The sequence below is a fragment of the Oncorhynchus mykiss genome, chromosome 26 (genome assembly GCF_013265735.2).
Source record: "Oncorhynchus mykiss isolate Arlee chromosome 26, USDA_OmykA_1.1, whole genome shotgun sequence".
NCBI classification, from domain to species: Eukaryota; Metazoa; Chordata; class Actinopteri; order Salmoniformes; family Salmonidae; genus Oncorhynchus; species Oncorhynchus mykiss.
In genome coordinates this window covers 16,809,705-16,831,295 of record NC_048590.1, presented here as the reverse complement: position 1 = coordinate 16,831,295, position 21,591 = coordinate 16,809,705, and the positions used below count along the sequence as shown (strand labels likewise).

General features: G+C 43.3%; 1 protein-coding gene across 1 annotated transcript; it reads right to left on the bottom strand.

Annotated features, from left to right (window-relative positions):
* Positions 1 to 5,715: 5,715 nt before the first annotated feature.
* On the bottom strand, positions 5,716 to 21,363 carry LOC110506305 (mucin-15). The gene is made up of 4 exons (XM_021585795.2): positions 21,233 to 21,363; positions 18,942 to 19,790; positions 6,863 to 7,036; positions 5,716 to 6,741 (listed from the first exon to the last, which is right to left on the bottom strand). The coding sequence occupies exons 2-4, from the start codon at positions 19,765 to 19,767 to the stop codon at positions 6,620 to 6,622; spliced, it is 1,122 nt and encodes a 373-aa protein (XP_021441470.2). The 5' UTR covers positions 19,768 to 19,790; positions 21,233 to 21,363; the 3' UTR covers positions 5,716 to 6,619.
* Between the last annotated feature and the right edge of the window lie 228 nt (positions 21,364 to 21,591).

The window sequence follows — 21,591 nt, the reverse complement described above, 5'->3', positions numbered from 1 at the left end:
AAGCAAAGGGAATGCAGTGAGAGGTGTGATAATTGATTACTTTTGTTCTACATTTTCCCCAGGGAGTTTTGCTGGTGCGTTACCCCCTAATTTTTCGTGTGAGCGGAGCTGCTGAGGTGGGCTCCTTGCACACATTGAATTGGTTAGAAGCAATATGAGGATATAATGCACATTAGTTAGAAGTCTGTGTTGATTTTGCTTTGGGGGTTTGTCTTTGGCCCAAATCTTCATTTATTTATTTAGTCTTACTTACTTTCAGATATACCTACGGTTTATATGTGTTGGTCCCACTGGCTTAAAATGCAGCACACATTTATTTTGCTGTGAAATATTTGGTATTCATGGGGTCATCAAACTATTTTCTATTCGTCAGCTTTTGCTAATGAATTCCATCGCCTGAACCAACTGTCAGTCTCGAACTAAGAAGGCCTTCCTTTTCCTGAAGTGGTTATAAAATAAAAGCTGTCTATCGACAAGGCCTCGGGTGCCGTCTCCAGGAGAACAGTCCGAGACCCTGTCAATAGGCTAAGGGCATCCAGCTGTGGTGCTGAGGAGAGGGCAATGTGAGATGTGAGAAACCGTGGCAGGATTTTGCCTGCCTTGCACATCTAAAGGCGATGGAGCTTAGAGGAGAAATGAGGACTCCCACAATGGGGCAGCGTGAAGTTAAATTAACTCCTTCCCAACAGAGAGGCCATAAACAGCACTGAGCTGTCTCAAAACATTACTAGCTGTCGAATCCTTGCTGCCACCGTCCTTGTTTACCCTCATTTCCTCACCTCCTTTTCAAGCGCATTGGAAGGGAAGGTTGAAGACCTCCTTTTACTCCACTGCACTTTGAGAGAGTGGTGAGAAATTGACGAAATAAGAATGAAAGGATTTGACAACTAGTCTAACGATTTCAGACACAGCACTAAACTACCATGTTTGTTTATGGACAGTGAAATTCTCTCCAGAAACAAGTCTGGTTTTCATTGGTTTCTGATTATGCTGCCAGACAGCGAATAGTGCCTAATTTTCTCTAGATTGTGTGTGTGGATGCATGTGATTCAATATTATTAGCTATTAGCCGCCCTTCTTCTTTCAGATCATGTTGTATTTCGTAATAGCAGTTTTGTTCATTGTCCTCTTACTTTTGAATCGCACTAATTGTTCAGGTCAACACTTCTTTTGGCAAACAAATATAAATAAATCATTCAACACTCTTGGTATAGAATTTTTTTAACCAAGTGTATGCACAAAAAAATTAATGAATTGTGTGGATTCCTTTGTACTCAGGGAAATCTGCCCAAGGAACTATATATATAAACCATTCCCAACTGGTCAACATGAGGTAGGAGGTAGAGGGGAAAACAGCACTCATTTTTATTTCATAACTACAGTACATCAAAAAGGACCTCCAAAGTCTAGAACACAGGTGCCAAACTCATTCCGCGGAGGGCTTGCAAGTTTTCGCTCCTCGGTTGTACTTAAGTGATGAATTAAGGCCACTTATTAGTAAGGAACTCCCTACGCCTGGTTGTCTAGGGCTTAATTGAAAGGAAAAACACAAAACCTGCAGACACTAGGACCTCCATGGAATGAGAGAGGCACTTCCGGTCTAGAAGGATTGTTGGGCTAGAAAAGGGCAGTCTGTTTTGAGGGTTAATTAGTGTGCTTAAGCACATCACTTTGATGTCGTATGAAATATAAAAATTATGAAAAGTGTATGAAATATATAAAACATGTTTAAAGTGGCTCTTAAAAAATCGAATGGAGCGCTCCTATCTCTCTGAGTTTTATGCGTGAAGTACACAATGTACAAAACATTAGGAACACCTGCTCTTTCCATGATGTAGACTGGCAAGGTGAATCCAGGTGAAAGCTAATATCCCTTATTGATGTCACTTGTTAAATTCACTTCAATCAATGTAGATTTTTCACTTTCATTCATTAGATGAAGGGGAGGAGACAGCTCAAAGAAGGATTTTTAAGACTTTGCTCTGAGACCAGACAATTGAGACATGGACTGTGTATGTTTGCCATTCAGAGGAACTGAGGAAATGAATATACACTGTGTACAAAACTTCCTAATATTAAGTGGACTGTGTATGTTTGCCATTCAGAGGATGAATAGGCAAGAGAAAATATTTAACGGGGTATGGTAATAGATGCCAGATGCTTTGGTTTGAGTGTGTCAAGAACTGCAATGTTGGTGGGTTTTTCATGCTCAACACTTTCCCATGTGTATCAAGATTGATCCGCCACCCAAAGGACATACTGCCAACTTGGGTCAACATGTCAACATATGACAGCATCCCTGTGCAACAGTTTCGACACCTTGAAGAGTCCATGCCCTGGCGGATTTAGGCTGTTCTGAGGGCAAAAGGGGATGCAACTTAATATTAGGAAGGTGTACCTAATGTTTTGTACACAGTGTATATTCATTCACACCCCGTATTCATGGGAGTCCAAACTGCACAGTGGATAAACAACAAATACATACATGCAGGGTGCCAGTTTCGCGTCAATCTGTCTTTGAAAAGAGGAAACCTGCCATTTTTCCTCCGGAACGTGATTGTTAATTTCACCTCTGTCTCAATGGATGTGCTACCGGCTTTGAGGCTGCCTTTGCACAATAGGCATGCAAGCCTTTCCTTGACAGCTGCTTGGTTCCCTTACAAGAAAAGGGAATTTAGCTGACCTCAATGCTGACGTGTGTTTTGTTTTCCTCCATTCTGTGCTGTCTGGCCTGCAACTAGCAGCTACCCAGGCATGGCTAACACCTAGGGCTCTACTCAATCCACATTGCGGAAGTTCAGCTATTCAGCGGAGACTGCATTTACGGTAAATTCTGCACATGTCGGCTCAATTGGAAATGACCTTAACATTTCTATCACAGAATCTGTAACGCTGCAAGCAGCAGGTAGGCAGCTGCTAAACCAAATCTCTCAGCACTAGCAGTGTTATAGTATTACTTATGCTATGGCGCCCCCTTTTGAAAAGGAGATGCGATACACTGCCATGAACCATTTTTTTCTTTTTTATAAAGACAGTTTTCTCTTTATCAAAATCAACTGAGCAGGTTGGTGGGGGTGAAGTGAGGAAAGTCGCTTCCTGAACACCCTCTGTGATAGCAGCTGCACCTCTCTCAGCTCCATCTGGACTGACCCAAATTGCAGTTAGAGAGTAAGGCAATCCTGCCATTCCTCTCAGTGTTTCACCGAGATCCACGAGCTGGATCACTGTGTATCTAGAGCACACATCCAAACCTGTTGCAACTGTCCTTCGCTGCTCGTTCAGGCAATTATGTTAAAGAAGCTATACAGAACTTTTGCCCGAGGGGTGCTCTTAAGCCAAAGCAGAGTAAAAGCATATATTGTTTGCCTAACATGAAAGATTTGTGTGCTTTCATGAGATAACAAATTGATTTATATTACATAATATGAATCAATTTATCTCTAGAATTATACAACGGTACATTGTGATATCAAGCAACAGAGAGCAAGATTTACATTGCGCCAGGTTTCTGTCTCTAGGTCATTTACTGCTTGTTTATACAAAAATACTAAATGTAACATAGAACACTAGGTCCTTCCCTCAAATGATTAAGTCAAGTGTTCATCTTCCATATGGGATAAATAAACTGGAAATTGGGTCTCCCTGGCACCGACAGACAGGCACACAGACACTAATCATGGAATGAAGCCATTGTAAATCGACTGACAGCGTTAAATCTCAGAGGCTCCTCTCAGTTCACACAGACACAGATCTCTAAGAACCCTATTCTGTTGCCTCAGAAAAACAGACAGTGAAATCCATGGATTAGGGCCTAATTAATTTATTTCAATTGACTGATTTCCTTATATGAACTCTATCTCAGTAAAATCATTGAAATTGTTGCATGTTGCGTTTTATATTTTTGTTCAGTGTATATATAAGATTTTATGTGTTGTTGGAGGTGCGTCTTGGTCAGTTTAGCTCAGAAAATACCACCCTTGTCAATCTGCCACCATAGGCTGCTGCCTGATCCTGCCTAATGAGCGGGCCACCCTGGATCCCTCCCAAAGTATAAATAATTTCAAATTCCTTATATTAAGCAAACCAGATGGCACAATTAAATGTTTTATTTTATTTACGGATAGCCAGGGGCACACTCCAACACTCAGACATAATTTACAAACCAAGCATTTTGTGTTCAGTGAGTACGCCATGTCAGAGACAGTATGACCAGAGATGTTCTCTTGATAAGTGTGTGAATTAGACCATTTTCTTGTCCTGCTAAAATGTATTTTTTGGGGTGTCAGGGAAATTGTATGAAGTAAAAAGTACTTCATTTTCTTTAGGAATGTAGTGAAGTAACAATAAAAGTTGTAAAAAATAGAAATAATATAGTCTGGATACCCCCCAAAATGGCTAAGTAGTACTTTAAAGTATTTATCCTTAAGCACTTTAAACCACTGACAGAAAGGTGTCATTATCCTCACAAGGGAAGGGTGCTAGAGTTTTGAAAACAGGGGTGTCAATAATTTTGACCCCTATCTATATTTTAGTAATTTAGCAGACACTCTTATCCAGATCGACTTATAGGAGCTATAAGGGTTAAGTGCCTTTCTCAAGGGCACATCGACATATTTTTTTACCTAGTCAGCTTGTGGATTCAAACCTTTCGGTTATTGGCCCAACGCTCTTAACCGCAAAGCTACCTTCCGCCCTACTATCTTTTTGAGATTTATTTGTATTACTTGTTAAACAAAATATATTTCTCTGCCCAATTGTATTAGTTTAAAAGATATTGCCCAGTATTTGTTTTATTTATTTGATACAGTATTTTTTTGCTCAACTTTATCAAGGATGCCAATAATTATGGACCTGATTGTTGAAGTATATATCTTATAAATTTGTCATGAGCTTAGTTCAACTGTCTTACCCCATCAGAACCCAAAATATAAATAATGTAAATGTAAACAAACACTGTTTAGCCTCAAAGCATGGTTAAAACTATAATTGTGATATCATGGATGGTTACTCCTTGCATACATCACTCTCAATTTGAATTTAGAGTGGTTACATTTCTCCATGCCCATACCTCAGCTTTTTACATAAATAAAGGTGGCTTTTTATTCTTTCAAATAAGAATTCCAGCTTTAAGTGACAAAGGTTTCTTGATAACTTAAAAGGTCTTCCGACCCTGGCTTTAATAGTCAGCCATTAAAAGTAATGTCAGTGGCAATTGCTCTTTACACATAATCACCTTGAGAAAGGATGTAATAGACAGAGGTACAGTATAAGAATAACTTCTAATTTGGGTTGATTAAAATTATTAAACGGTATGTTAATGTTTATATTGAGTTGACCTGTGGCTAAATTGTGAATTAGAATAAGGTACAGAAATAACCTTATTTGAGTGCAGGTCTTCATGTCTAAGACATTTTTAGTTCCCTTTGTCAAACCATCTTGGAAATATAGCAGACAATCAAGTCTTAATTTTAGGCTTTTACTGCTTCTATTATAGACTGAATTGAAGTATCTAGAATCCTAACTTGAGATCCATGCATTATATTTTTCCCATTGAGATCAATGCAAGATTTATGTGTATGTCTAAGTTACGTAAAGTTTGTATTAATTCTGGGGGTTGTACTTTTGGAAATAACAACACAACAAAACCTTAAATCAGGTGCATAAACATATAATTCCAATTTTCCAAAATAATAATAAATAAACTCCAAACACATATTCTCAAATTCCCATAGTTTATTGGTTTACACCCCTAAGCCCACATAACCAATGCATTAGGGTGCAGTAAATCTATAACTTAACATTTGAAAAGCCATAGTCAATCAATCAATAATATTATTATTATTTTAGCAAAAATGTTTATTTTTAATTTACAATCTGTAGAAGCTATGAGAATAGAAAGGTTCAGTACTTTTGCCAAGCATCACAGCACAGTTGAAAAATATATGCCAAATAGAAATTCAAAATGGATGGTGTTAAGAGATAGATGGGATGAGCTGAAGGGTCGGACCAATAACAAGATAACCAATGTAAAACATACGGGGTCTGTAACATATAGGTTGAGAAATGTTGTGAAATAGCACAGTTACAAATAGAAATCAAACTGGATGGACATCAGAACTAGAGGAAAAACTAAAAACAAACTAAATAGAACTATTGTAAAATAGATTGTGTCTGTAAAATGTGTATAAGATGCACATGCTGAAGGTAGAAGCCGAAGTGTTAAAGATTATTAGTTTACTTCAATTGGAGGAAGGGCAGTAGGGTTTGCGGGGAATAATAAAGGCATATTCTAAAACAAAGTATGTCTATATAGGTATGTGTATGTGTATATGTATGCATATGTGTATGAATATGGATATATATATTTACCCCAAAAAATATATGGGGGATGGGAAATGATGCAGACAGTTACATTGATGGAAGCAACAATCTTTTCGCAATATTAAGCTGATCCACCCCTTAGAAGAAAATAATAATAATAATAAAAAATAATAAAAATCTATGACTTAACATTCTGTTAAAGATATTTATGCACGTTATTGCATATGTTGGTTCTCAATAAGTATTTTGCATATGAAAGTCTTCTTTAACGTGTTTAAGGTTAGACTTGGAGCCCTTTTCAATTTTGATGTCCTCGTGGAAAGTTGGCCATTTGGATGTTGTCCATTTGGCATCCAGGATTGTAGTAAGCTGAACCATCATATTTCAAATCCAAAGGCTCACCGTTGTCCAGTTGTTGAACTAGGAGTGAGAAAAATAGATTTTGCATGGCCGATTTATGATAACAGGTGCTTTCCCATTCATTTATTCAGTCCTATCAGATAGAAAACATGCCAGGAAATCATAAAAGGCAACTGCCTACCTGGGTCTGAGGGGAATTCCTCAACAAGCTTCCTGTGTGTGAAATCCCGTCGGCCTCTCCTTCTCCAGATGACAAAGACCACCATCGCCACAAAGCACACTGCCACTCCTGTGCCCAGGATGGCACCCCATGACTCACTCTTCTTCTTGTTCTGCACTGCATCTGAGGCCAAGCCTTTTGAAAACAAAAATACATTCATTGCAAAAATATACATGAAAACGAGGAAAAACCTTGCAAATACAACATTCTAATATTGGTGCAATTCTAATATATGGTGCAATACATTTTGTCTGGAGTAACATATTTATGTATCACAAAATATTCTTCCGGTCATACTTTATTTGGACAGTTCCATATAGATTATCTATCATACTATTAACAAAGTATCTGTTGATAGGCAAGTGCTTATGGTTACGGTTATCGTTAGGGATAGGTTTAGAATAAGTGTTAGGGTAAGAATTAAGGTTAGGGTTAGAGGACAGTAAGTTGAAATGTTGTTGACAGTTATTGAACATCTACAAATCATATACAGTACAAACCATATACTTGGTACTAACCAAATAAAGTACCATTCTTCCTATAATTGAGGCGAAAAATGTGTGTTTAAAAATAACTGTACAAAAGGATATAGAGCACCCTTTTACATGACTAGTCTCAACTCAATAGACAGTACTATTTCCCAGCCATGTAATTAGACTACCACAATCAGTGCAATTACCATGTGTGAAAATAACAGGTTTCATTGCATTTCAGTAAAAGTTTTCCATCTATTTAATCACGTTTAATCTATTAGTGAAACCAATAATTATGTCAGACAAATGAAAAGTGTAAAGTGTATCAGTATTTCATTGTCGTTTCACGTAATTTGTGAAATTATCACGCAATCGATACAGTGCCCTCAGACAGTATTCACACCCCTTGACTTTTTCCACATTTCGTTCTGTTACAGCCTGAATTTAAAATGTTTTAAATTGAGACTTTGTGTCACTGATCTACCCATAATGTCAAAGTGGAATTTTGTTTTTAGATTATTTATTTTTTAATTAATAAAAAATGAAAAGCTGAAATGTCTTGAGTCAAAATGTATTGGTCACATACACGTGTTTAGCATGTTATTGCGGGTATAGCGAAATGCTTGTGTTTCTAGCTCCAACAGTACAGCAATATCTAACAAGTAATATGTAACAATTTCACAACAATACACACACTACACTCATCCAAAGTAAAGGAATGGAATTAAGAATATATAAATATTTGGATGAGCAATGTCAGAGAGGCATAGACTAATATGCAGTAGAATAGAATACAGTATATATGAGATGAGTAATGCAAAATATGTTAACGTTATTAAAGTGACCAGTGTTCCATTATTAGCCAGTTATTTAAAGTCTTGGTATATAGGGCAGCAGCCTCTAAGGTGCTACTGATGACTATTTAACTGTCTGATGGCCTTGAGATAGAAGCTGTTTTTCAGTTTCTCGGTCCCAGCTTTGATGCACCTGTGCTGACCTCGCCTTCAGGATGATAGCAGGGTGAACAGGAAGTGGCTCAGGTGGTTGTTGTCCTTGATGATCTTGTTGGCCTTCCTGTGACATCAGGTGCTGTTGGTGTCCTGGGGGGCAGGTAGTTAGCCCCTGGTGATGCATTGTGCAGACCGCACCACCCTCTGGAGAGCCCCTGCGGTTGCAGGCGGTGACACAGCCCGACAGGATGCTATCAATTGTGCATCTGTAAAAGTTTGTGAGTGTTTTAGGTTCCAAGCCAAATTTCTTCAGCCTCCTGAGGTTGAAGAGGCGCTGTTTGCGCCTTCTTCACCACACTGTCTGTGTGAGTGGACCATTTCAGTTTGTCAGTGATGTGTACGCTGAGGAACTTGAAGCTTTCCACCTTCTCTTCTTGAAGTGGCACCACACTCCCAGGGCCCTCACCTCCTCCATATAGGCCGTCTCGTCATTGTTGATAATAAGGCCTACTACTGTTGTTTTGTTTGCCACAGAGTCCGGCGTGAACAGGGAGTACGATAGGGGGCTGAACATGCACCCTTGTGGGGCCCCTGTGTTGAGGATCAGCGAAGTGGAGATGTTGGTTTCTACCTTGGCCACCAGTGAGCGGACCATCAGGAAGTCCAGGACCCAATTGCACAAGGCAGGGCTCAGACCCAGGGCCTCAAGCTTAATGAGGAGTTTGGAGGGTACTATAGTGTTGAATGCTTAAATATAGTTAATGAACAGCATTCTTACATAAGTATTCCTCTTGTACAGATGGGATAGAGCAGTGTGCAGCGCGATGGAGATTACATCATCTCTGGATCTATTGGGACAGTAAGCAAATTGAAGTGGGTCTAGGGTGGAAGTGGGTCAAAGCACTTCATGATGACCGAAGTGAGTGCTACAGGGCGATAGTCATTTAGTTCAGTTACCTTTGATTTATTGGTACAGGAACAATGCTGGACATCTTGAAGCATGTGTGGACAGCAGACTGGGATAGGGAGTTATTGAATATGTTCGTAAACACTCCAGCCAGCTGGTCTGAGCATGCTCTGAGGATGTGGCTAGGGATGCCATCTGGGCCAGCAGCCTTGCAAGGGTTAACAAGCTTAAATGTCTTACTCATGTCAGCCAAGGAGAAGAGAGCCCACAGTCCTTGGTAGCAGGCCGCTTCGGTGGCACTGTGTTATTCTCAAAGCGGGCGAAGAAGGTGTTTAGCTTGCCACATACAGTACGTCTCGTGTCTCTATACTGACATTTTGCCTGTTTGATTGCCATACGGAGAGAATAACTACACTGTTTGTATTCGGCCATATTCCCAGTCACCTTGCCATGGTTAAACGTGGTGGTTCGTGCTTTCAGTGTTGCGTGAATGCTGCCTTCTATCCATGGTTTCTGGTTAGGGTAGGTTTTAATAGTCACAGTGGGTACAACATCTCCGAAACACTTCCTGATAAACTCAGTCACCATATCCGTGTATTCGTCAATGTTATTCTTAGAGGCTACCCGGAACATATCTGCGTGATCAAAACAATCTTAAAGTGTGTATTCCGATTGGTCAGACCAGTGTTGAATAGTCCTTAGCACGGGTACTTCCTGTTTGAGTTTTTACCTATAGGAAGGGAGGAGCAAAATGGAGTCGTGATCAGATTTGCAGAAGGGAGGGCGGGGGAGTCGTGATCAGATTTGCAGAAGGGAGGGCGGAAGTTGGAGTAGCAGTGGTCGAGTGTTTTAGCAGCGTGAGTACTATAGTCAATGTGTTGGTAGAACTTCGGTAGTGTATTCCTCAAATTTGACTATACCTAAAGATAATTATCTTGAGAGGTAATACAGTCGGCATTTGATTGTGAGGTATTCTAGGTTGGGTGAACAAAAGGACTTGAGTTCCTGTATGTTATCACAATTACACCAGTTACTCATGAAACATACGTACACCCCTGCCCTTCTTCTTCTCGGAGAGATATTTATTCCTGTCTGCTCGATGAACTGAGAACTCAACTGGCTGTACGGACTCAGACAGTATATCCTGAGAGAGCCATGTTACAATCCCTGATGTCTCTCTGGAAGGAAATCCTCGCCCTGAGCTCGTCAACTTTATTATCCAGAGACCGGTGTTTTGGATCAGCCTTTGGAATTAATTCAATTGCCCTGGGGGGTACGAACAAAGGAACCGATTGGGGAAAGTCTAATTCCTGGTCATAATAGTGGTAATGTTGGTGAGTTACCGGCGCTCTGATATCCAAAATATCTTCCCGGTTGTATGTAATAACACCCCAAAAATTCTAGGCAAACAATGTAAGAAATAACACAGAAAAAAAAAAATACTGCAAAGTTTTCTAGCAACTAGAAGCACGGCTGCCCTATCTGTCAGCGCCACTTTACTGTCAATATTCAAACTCTTTGTTATAGCAAGCCTAAATAAGAAATCCGAGATAGGATTGTTTCGAGGCATTGAAGGTCCCCATGAACACAGTGGCCTCCAACATTCTTAAATGGAAGCAGTTTGGAACCATCAAGACTCTTCCTAGAGCTGGCCACCCAGCCAAACTGAGCAATTGGGGGAGAAGGGCCTTGGTCATGGAGGTGACCAAGAACCCAATGGTCACTCTGACAGAGCTCCAGAGTTCCTCTGTGGAGATGGGAGTGCATTCCAGAAGGACAACCATCTCTGCAGCACTCTACCAATCAGGCCTCTAGGGTAGAGTTGCCAGACAGAAGCCACTCCTCAGTAAAAGGCAGGTCACAGCCTGCTTGGAGTTTGCCAAAAGGCACCTGAAGGAAGATGAACGGAGCAAAGTACAGAGAGATCCTTGATGAAAATCTACTCCAGAGTGCTCAGGACCTCGAAGGTTCACCTTCCAACAGGACCCTAAAAATACAGCCAAGACAACACAGGAGTAGCTTCGGGACGAGTCTCTGAATGTCCTTGAGTGGCCCCGGACTTGAACCCAGTTGAATATCTCTGGATAGACCTGAAAATAGCTGTGCAGAGACACTCCCCATCCAACCTGACAGAGCTTGAGAGGATCTGCAGACAAGAATGAGAGAAACTTCCCAAATACAAGCATGCAAAGCTTGTAACGTCATACCCAAGAAGACTCGAGGCTGTAATCGTTGCCAAAGGTACTTCAAATCAAAATCAAATCAAATTTATTTAGCCCTTCTTGCATCAGCTGAAATTTCAAAGTGCTGGACAGAAACCCGGCCTAAAACCCAAACACATTTTTTTCTAAGAATGTAGTGTAATTTAGATGAAACAGTCATTAGTCACGGTTTGGGTTGACTGGGTACCACTCAACTTTTGGGGGCTACTGTGGCTGAGGTGTCTTTAGAATGAATGTTCACTCTAAAAATGTGGGGTTCATCAAGGGTTCTTCTAAGATCATCAAAGTTCATCGAAGAACGTTACGGTCCTTGGCACTGAAAAATTCCCCCAAAAGGTTTTTTCCAAGAACCACATTTGAGGTGGGTTTCATCGAGGAACCTTTTAAGTTCTTGGTGGTTCTAGCAGGAACCTAACTACCCAACTGAAACATTTCGATTTGAGATGACAGCAGGTGCAGGCATTTAACTGGAAAATTGAAAGATCTCCTCTGTCAGGTGCGTGAATGAGGACCCAAAAGCGAATTAACAAACAGAGTTTCTTTAATGATAAACACACGTGGGCTCAGATGGACAGGTAGATTCCGACAGGACAGGACAAGGTTGCAGCAAACACGATGATAGTCTGGTTCAGGCATGAGACACACAAACAAGAATCCGACAAGGACAGGAACAAAAACAGAGAGAGATATAGAGGACTAATCAGAGGGAAAAAGGGAACAGGTGGGAAAAGGGGTGACGAGGTAGTTAGGAGGAGACAAGGAACAGCTGGGGGAAAGCAGGGGAGAAAAGGTAACCTAATACGACCAGCAGAGGGAGACAGGGTGAAAGGAAAGGACAGAAAGACACAACATGACAATACATGACAGTACCCCCCCACTCACCGAGCGCCTCCTGGCGCACTCGAGGAGGAAACCTGGCGGCAACGGAGGAAATCCTCGATCAGCGCACGGTCCAGCACGTCCCGAGAGGGAACCCAACTCCTCTCCTCAGGACCGTACCCCTCCCAATCTACGAGGTACTGGTGACCACGGCCCCGAGGACGCATGTCCAAAATCCTGCGGACCCTGTAGATGGGTGCGCCCTCGACAAGGATGGGGGGGTGGGGGGGAAGACGAGCGGGGGCGCGAAGAACGGGCTTGATACAGGAGACATGGAAGACCGGGTGGACGCGACGAAGGTATCGCGGAAGAAGAAGTCGAACTGCGACAGGATTAATGACCCGAGAAATACGGAACGGACCAATGAACCGCGGGGTCAATTTGCGAGAAGCCGTCTTAAGGGGAAGGTTCTGAGTGGAGAGCCAAACTCTCTGACCGCGACAATATCTAGGACTCTTAGTTCTACGCTTATTAGCAGCCCTCACAGTCTGCGTCCTATAACGGCAAAGTGCAGACCTGACCCTCTTCCAGGTGCGCTCGCAACGTTGGACAAAAGCCTGAGCGGAGGGGACGCTGGACTCGGCGAACTGAGATGAGAACAGCGGAGGCTGGTACCCGAGGCTACTCTGAAAAGGAGATAGCCCGGTCGCAGACGAAGGAAGCGAGTTGTGGGCGTATTCTGCCCAGGGGAGCTGTTCTGACCAAGACGCAGGGTTGCGAAAAGAAAGACTGCGTAAGATGCGACCAATAGTCTGATTGGCCCGTTCTGCTTGACCGTTAGACTGGGGGTGAAAGCCGGAAGAGAGACTGACGGAAGCCCCAATCAAACGGCAAAACTCCCTCCAAAATTGAGACGTGAATTGCGGACCTCTGTCCGAAACGACGTCTGACGGAAGGCCATGAATTCTGAAAACATTCTCGATGATGATTTGTGCCGTCTCTTTAGCAGAAGGAAGCTTAGCAAGGGGAATGAAATGAGCCGCCTTAGAGAACCTATCGACAACCGTAAGAATAACAGTCTTCCCCGCTGACGAAGGCAGTCCGGTGACAAAATCTAAGGCGATGTGAGACCACGGTCGAGAGGGAATGGGAAGCGGCCTGAGACGGCCGGCAGGAGGAGAGTTACCGGACTTAGTCTGCGCGCAGACCGAACAAGCAGCCACGAAACGACGCGTGTCATGCTCCCGGGTGGGCCACCAAAAACGCTGGCGAATGGAAGTAAGCGTACCCCGAACGCCAGGGTGGCCGGCTAACTTGGCAGAGTGAGCCCACTGAAGAACGGCCAGACGAGTAGGAACGGGAACGAAAAGAAGGTTCCTAGGACAAGCGCGCAGCGACGGAGTGTGAGTGAGCGCTTGCTTTACCTGCCTCTCAATTCCCCAGACAGTCAACCCGACAACACGCCCCTCAGGGAGAATCCCCTCGGGGTCAGTGGAGGCTACTGAAGAACTGAAGAGACGAGATAAAGCATCAGGCTTGGTGTTCTTAGAGCCCGGACGATAAGAAATCACGAACTCGAAACGAGCGAAAAACAGCGCCCAACGCGCCTGACGCGCATTAAGTCGTTTGGCAGAACGGATGTACTCAAGGTTCCTATGGTCAGTCCAAACGACAAAAGGAACGGTCGCCCCCTCCAACCACTGTCGCCATTCGCCTAGGGCTAACCGGATGGCGAGCAGTTCGCGGTTTCCCACATCATAGTTACGTTCCGACGGCGACAGGCGATGAGAAAAATACGCGCATGGGTGGACCTTGTCGTCAGAGAGGGAGCGCTGAGAAAGAATGGCTCCCACGCCCACCTCTGACGCGTCAACCTCGACAACGAACTGTCTAGAGACGTCAGGTGTAACAAGGATAGGAGCGGATGTAAAACGATTCTTGAGGAGATCAAAAGCTCCCTGGGCGGAAACGGACCACTTAAAGCACGTCTTGACAGAAGTAAGGGCTGTGAGAGGAGCTGCCACCTGACCGAAATTACGGATGAAACGACGATAGAAGTTCGCGAAGCCGAGAAAGCGCTGCAGCTCGATGCGTGACTTAGGGGCGGGCCAATCAATGACAGCTTGGACCTTAGCGGGATCCATCTTAATGCCTTCAGCGGAAATAACAGAACCGAGAAATGTGACGGAGGAGGCATGAAAAGTGCACTTCTCAGCCTTCACAAAAAGACAATTCTCTAAAAGGCGCTGGAGGACACGTCGAACGTGCTGAACATGAATCTGGAGTGACGGTGAAAAAATCAGGATATCGTCAAGGTAAACGAAAACAAAGATGTTCAGCATGTCTCTCAGGACATCATTGACTAATGCCTGAAAGACAGCTGGAGCGTTAGCGAGGCCGAAAGGAAGAACCCGGTATTCAAAGTGCCCTAACGGAGTGTTAAACGCCGTCTTCCACTCGTCCCCCTCCCTGATGCGCACGAGATGGTAAGCGTTACGAAGGTCCAACTTAGTGAAAAACCTGGCTCCCTGCAGGATCTCGAAGGCTGAAGACATAAGAGGAAGCGGATAACGATTCTTCACTGTTATGTCATTCAGCCCTCGATAATCTATGCAGGGGCGCAGAGACCCGTCCTTCTTCTTGACAAAAAAAAACCCCGCTCCGGCGGGAGAGGAGGAGGGGACTATGGTACCGGCGTCAAGAGCTACAGACAAATAATCCTTGAGAGCCTTACGTTCGGGAGCCGACAGAGAGTATAGTCTACCCCGGGGGGGAGTGGTTCCCGGAAGGAGATCAATACTACAATCATACGACCGGTGTGGAGGAAGAGAGGTGGCCCTGGACCGACTGAACACCGTGCGCAGATCGTGATATTCCTCCGGCACCCCTGTCAAATCACCAGGCTCCTCCTGTGAAGAAGAGACAGAGGAAACAGGAGGGATAGCAGACATTAAACATTTCACATGACAAGAGACGTTCCAGGAGAGGATAGAATTACTAGACCAATTAATGGAAGGATTATGACAAACTAGCCAGGGATGGCCCAAAACAACAGGTGTAAAAGGTGAACGAAAAATTAAAAAAGAAATGGTTTCGCTATGATTACCAGAAACAGTGAGGGTTAAAGGTAGCGTCTCACGCTGAATCCTGGGGAGAGGACTACCATCCAGGGCGAACAAGGCCGTGGACTCCCTTAACTGTCTGAGAGGAATGTCATGTTCCCGAGCCCAGGTCTCGTCCATAAAACAGCCCTCCGCCCCAGAGTCTATTAAGGCACTGCAGGAAGCTGACGAACCGGTCCAGCGTAGATGGACCGACAAGGTAGTGCAGGATCTTGAAGGAGAGACAGGAGTAGTAGCGCTCACCAGTAGCCCTCCGCTTACTGATGAGCTCTGGCTTTTACTGGACATGAAGTGACAAAATGACCAGCAGAACCGCAATAGAGACAGAGGCGGTTGGTGATTCTCCGTTCCCTCTCCTTAGTCGAGATGCGGATACCTCCCAGCTGCATAGGCTCAGCTCCCGAGCCGGCAGAGGAAGATGGTAGTGATGCGGAGAGGGGGGCAACGGAGAGCGCAAGCTCCTTTCCACGAGCTCGGTGACGAAGATCAACCCGTCGCTCAATGCGAATAGCGAGTTCAATCAAGGAATCCACGCTGGAAGGAACCTCCCGGGAGAGAATCTCATCCTTTACCTCTGCGCGGAGACCCTCCAGAAGACGAGCGAGCAAAGCCGGCTCGTTCCAGCCACTGGAGGCAGCAAGAGTGCGAAACTCAATAGAGTAGTCTGTTATGGATCGATTGCCTTGACATAGGGAAGACAGGGCCCTGGAAGCCTCCTCCCCAAAAACAGATCGATCAAAAACCCGTATCATCTCCTCCTTAAAGTCCTGATACTGGTTAGTACACTCAGCCCTTACCTCCCAGATTGCCGTGCCCCACTCACGAGCCCGTCCAGTAAGGAGAGATATGACGTAGGCGACACGAGCAGTGCTCCTGGCGTAAGTGTTGGGCTGGAGAGAAAACACAATATCACACTGGGTGAGGAACGAGCGGCATTCAGTGGGCTCCCCAGAGTAACACGGCGGGTTATTGATTCTGGGCTCCGGAGATTCGAAAGCCCTGGAAGTGGCCGGTGGATCGAGGCGGAGATGGTGAACCTGTTCTGTGAGGTTGGAGACTTGGGTGGCCAGGGTCTCAACGGCATGTCGAGCAGCAGACAATTCCTGCTCGTGTCTGCCTAGCATCGCTCCCTGGATCTCGACGGCTGAGTGGAGAGGATCCGAAGTCGCTGGTCCATTCTTGGTCGGATTCTTCTGTCAGGTGCGTGAATGAGGACCCAAAAGCGAATTAACAAACAGAGTTTCTTTAATGATAAACACACGTGGGCTCAGATGGACAGGTAGATTCCGACAGGACAGGACAAGGTTGCAGCAAACACGATGATAGTCTGGTTCAGGCATGAGACACACAAACAAGAATCCGACAAGGACAGGAACAAAAACAGAGAGAGATATAGAGGACTAATCAGAGGGAAAAAGGGAACAGGTGGGAAAAGGGGTGACGAGGTAGTTAGGAGGAGACAAGGAACAGCTGGGGGAAAGCGGGGGAGAAAAGGTAACCTAATACGACCAGCAGAGGGAGACAGGGTGAAAGGAAAGGACAGAAAGACACAACATGACAATACATGACATCCTCAATTTAAGGTCAGGTTTCTCTCTTGTATGATCTAAATTGATATTGTTTTATGATTATACCATCTATCTTTCATATTTGTTCAAATGGCTGTTGTTGGACACTTTGTCCCTTTTTACAATTCTTTCAAATACAGAAAATGGACACAATTAAATGGATATCAATCAACAAAGAGGTAAGAATATCTTTAAAATATAGCTGCATTGTGCGCAGATACCTGAACTGCTCAGTTATTTGTGTGTGCCTTTGTATGTACAATTAGTAGTGGTTTGCCTCATAATAATATGCATATCACATGTATGTTCAACAGTTAATTTAAATTCTCTAAAACCTCATAGGACTCTGTCACAGCAGCCATCTTCCTCCTCCCTTACCTCTCAAATGAAGATCCCAGAGCCCTCTTCATTATGGACCAGGTTTGTGTATGAAAACCTTTGTCAAAAGTTAACCATGTGTTTTCATTCACATTTACCACAAAAACCAAGGTATGAATACTGTTGTGTGCACACTTTGTTAATCATCTGTATAATTATATATTTCACAGACTTCACCTTCCCTACACCTCGGATAAATATAACAGGAAACCTGTTAGATCACCATGCATTGCAAAATCATTCTGGCTATTCATAGTCTACAGAGGACATCAACAGCAACACGCCAGACTCGTTTTAAAGGGTTCTTCAAATAACTTATAGGTGTTACCCTACAGTTTCAATTTGAAGAATCCCTAAAGGATCCTCTTGGAATCTTTTATTTTTAGTGTAACAATGGCGTGACACTATCAAGTGACAGAGGTGCAACCCATGAATAGAGAAAATATGATCTAGGTCCAGATATTGTGTACTTTTGTGTGACATGGTTGTGTGAAACTCTACACCTTTTCTCTCCATGTTCCCTAAAGAAAAGGTAATAGCCAGTACGCGTTGTCAATTGATTAATAAGTATTACATAAAGAGACTGCGATACATGGCTAGCATGCTGTACTAACTATGGAAAATCTGTAAAGCCACATGCAAATGAGATAAACAAACAGGTCAAACAAGCCACAGTATAAACTAATCACTGGCTGAAATGTATGAGGTTTCTCCCAATGGTAACAATGTTTTTCAGCACACTTTACCAAGTATTTATAGTCAAGTTTGACAGAGGTAGTTACTACATATTCAAATTCATGACTGTACCTGGCAAATCATGTGTATGTTTTTGAAAAAGATGCAATTGAATTTGAATTGCGAGAAGAAATACACGTAAATTATAACCTGTCAAAATTGGGGATATCCTCCTTTAATGAATGTCATCAATCACCCACTCAAAAATTCCCTTGTTAAGTATGTTAGAAACTGGAGAGTAGTACTCTCACGCCCTGTACTGCAGTAATGAACCTCAGCTACTGACCTCCTCCTTCCTGTAGACAGGCTAACACAGGGGTATTTTGTCCCCTGGAGAAGGCATTTGTAATGGAAGCCTCCACTCACTGTGGGCATGCAGATAGTGTCTGAAACTCAACCCTGCCCAGCCGGTGAAAGAAGGGGAGTTTGTGCTTTGACAATGGAAAAAAATAGAGATCTGGCAAATGTGGGTCAGGGAGAGACCGGAAAGAAAGCGGTTTGTAAAAAAGGCTATGGTGATATAAGATAACTGCCCTTTGAGAATTGTTGGATATTGTGTTACTTTCTAACTAGGTCCCTCCGATGTTCAAATCTGATACTCGGTGGTTATTTGTAACTTGTTGACTGCTCTGTCTTTGTCTAGTTGCTGACTCATTCATTAATGCCTCTCCCAAAACATTTAAAACAATATCACAATGGTTATGTGAAGTGAACATATCCAAATTTAAACATTGTTGTGATCTCTTGGTATTTCCTTAAAAGTTGTTACAGGCTCCCTTGACCAAGCAAGTAAGTAGGTTACAGGTGCACACAGCAGTACCCTTGAGACAAAGAATGTACCAGATACTTAGACACTGTCTCCTCACCTCTCGCAGAGTTGTTCCCTGAAGCGGCACCAGTTTCCATCATGTCTGTCGTTGTGCTGGGACCCGTGGTTGTTGTAGTTTCTGGGATGATTTTGGCAGTTGTAGTCGCAGGTGAGTCCAAGGGGAGCTCTGTGGTGGGGGAAGCTGTGGATGGTTCACTTGATGGTACTGCAGTCGTTACATTATGGCTGTCCTCTGTACTGTTGGTTACCCCGTTCTCAGCATCAGGATCTGGACCGGCCTCATCTGTGCTATTGGTGTCTGGAGCTGTGGTTGTCTCATTCAATTCAGTGTCATTGGACATGTAATTAGAGCCATTTGAGTTTTCTGTGATTGGAGTGGTGGTGGTAGTTTGGAGTCCACTGTCCTCTCCAGTTGCATTGGAAACTTGGCTTGAGTTTAAGGCAACACTCACTGGGGGTTCTGGTGCAACAGTGGTTTCTGGAGATTCAACAGCGGTCGCTGGCGATTCTGGGTCCTCCGCTGTAGCATCTGGCAACTCTGGTGGCATTGTGGTGCCAATCATAACATCACCAGAAGTCTCATTTGTGTCCTGGATGTTGTCTTGTTCCCCACTAGATGACATGTATCCATCGGCGAAACCCCAAGCAGAGTCATCTGTTGACTCAGTACCCTCCAGGTTCATATCATCCAAGTCATTGAACGAAGCTTCTGATGTCTTGTTGAGCTTGGATTTGAACAGTTGACGAAGCCAACTTTGATCGATCGTCCGTCCTGGAGAGTGTGTTGGTGCTTGGAGCAAGGCCACATGAAAACCTTGCAGTTGCAGAAGCAAAACAGCAGTGATGATTGAATAAAGGTCCATATCCCGTCTCTCTCGTTCGTGTTCTGAACAACAATCAACACGTAAACAAAAGTATTTTTGTTAGATACATTGAGTCAAGGTTGGTTCTCCACAAATGTAAAAAAAGAAAGAAAAAATGTATCATCCCATTTTGGCCTCGAATGTCCCATGGTCTGCAGGCCACCATTGATTATAAGTAGAGAATATACAGTATTGTACATCATTTTTCTTAGGCAACCAGTCACCAAGAATGAATTAAATGTATGAATAGTTAAATTGATTAAGGCGAGACGAGGACTTTATGAATTCCCAAGATTCCCATGAAGTATTTCATATTCCCCATGTTCTGAAACAAATGCTCACCCTGTAATACAAAAAAAGCAAGCTCTCAATGGGGGTTCGGCTGACTTGACTCTACCGTTATCTTTTAATAGAGTTATAATCTATTCATACCAATCCAGGAGATGAAGTGTTGATGCTATCAGTTTGGCTTTGACCTCAATTTTTATAAGGCCTGGTCAGGGCTAGGAGGACAATTATTTCCCCTGAATGGAAGCAAACTCCCAATGTTTTTGTAATCAAATCTCCCAGAACTTGTATGATAAGAGTCTGCCAACTCAGTTTTGGGGACAATAGACTAAATGAATGTCAATGCAATAATCATTCAGGGTGTAACTATGGGGAGACTCCCATGTACTTTAGTTGAGTCAATCTGGGATGAACGGCGATATTTCCTGTTAGCATACTAAATATGCATTCTGCAGTGTTGTCAAAGCAGACATGAATGTCTGGCTAGCATTCCCCTTCAGAAATATCCTCAAAGCCAAGGGTTGAACAGGTTTTGATAGCATGATAAAAAATAAAATAACATATCTGAAATAATGTATTCCGTCTGTTGGGACAGCTTATCTTACATTATTTTATTAAAATGTAAGCATAGAGAAAGTGTCATGATTAACTCAGTCATTGTAGACCATGCATTTGGTGAAATGTTATCCTCCTTCAATCACTCTGAGTGTTAGGTTTGTGGTTTGTTAGGTCCTCTTCCAATTACATATTTAGTTTGGTCAAAATAAAGTTGGGTTAATAACACCATTTGAGTCACCTCAGACATTAAGCAAAAAAACCATATACGCTTGACAATTACCTGAATCTGCATTGAGAAAAGAATGGTCTGGATGGGATGACACATGTATATTGGTTTGCCTGACTGGTGGACAACTACTAAGAGCAACTTTAAACCCCGACACCGCAACATGATCATTCTGTTTCATTTGAAAGTGGTATGACATTTACAATCGGATGGATTTTCCTAATTCGCTCTGTGGCGTTATCATTGAACTAATCCAATTTCTGGCGAGTCTGTAACCTTACAAAAATACCAAACACATTTAAGTGTCACACAACTCAACGTCTACCATACATCTCCCATACAGAATAAATGGTGAAATAGCGCTACGTTAATAAAATCACCATCGCCACATACCTTTTTCTGGTGCTCGGTCAGGTGGTTACAGCTAACAGGTGTGAGGAAGGCAATGAGATCTTTCCGCGAAACAGCCGGCGTATGAGAGAGAGGGAACGATAGGCCAGTGAAGGGGCGGGGCAGTGCAGGGAAGTCAGATCAGAACAACCAGGAACCTGTTCTACCTGATTTTACACCTGACACAAACACCCTGTCATCCAGCCAATCCCTAAATGGTAACATGATACTGTCTCTAGGGTAACTAAGGTTATTTTAATGTCATGGTTTTACAGTTTATCTTCTGTGTTGCTGAGATGTCCACTACACATCCGTTTATTTCAGTTGAGTTTGGTTTCCAGGTGTGCAGCACCTGAATTCCC

Bases quoted from the DNA above. Each gene is read 5' to 3' on its own strand.
- LOC110506305 (XM_021585795.2), bottom strand. From the start codon at position 19,767: ATGGACCTTTATTCAATCATCACTGCTGTTTTGCTTCTGCAACTGCAA. The intron at 7,037-18,941 runs GTGAGGAGACAG...TGTTTTCAAAAG, and splicing joins AGGGAACAACTCTGCGAGAG to GCTTGGCCTCAGATGCAGTG. The intron at 6,742-6,862 runs GTAGGCAGTTGC...TCTCACTCCTAG, and splicing joins GGAATTCCCCTCAGACCCAG to TTCAACAACTGGACAACGGT.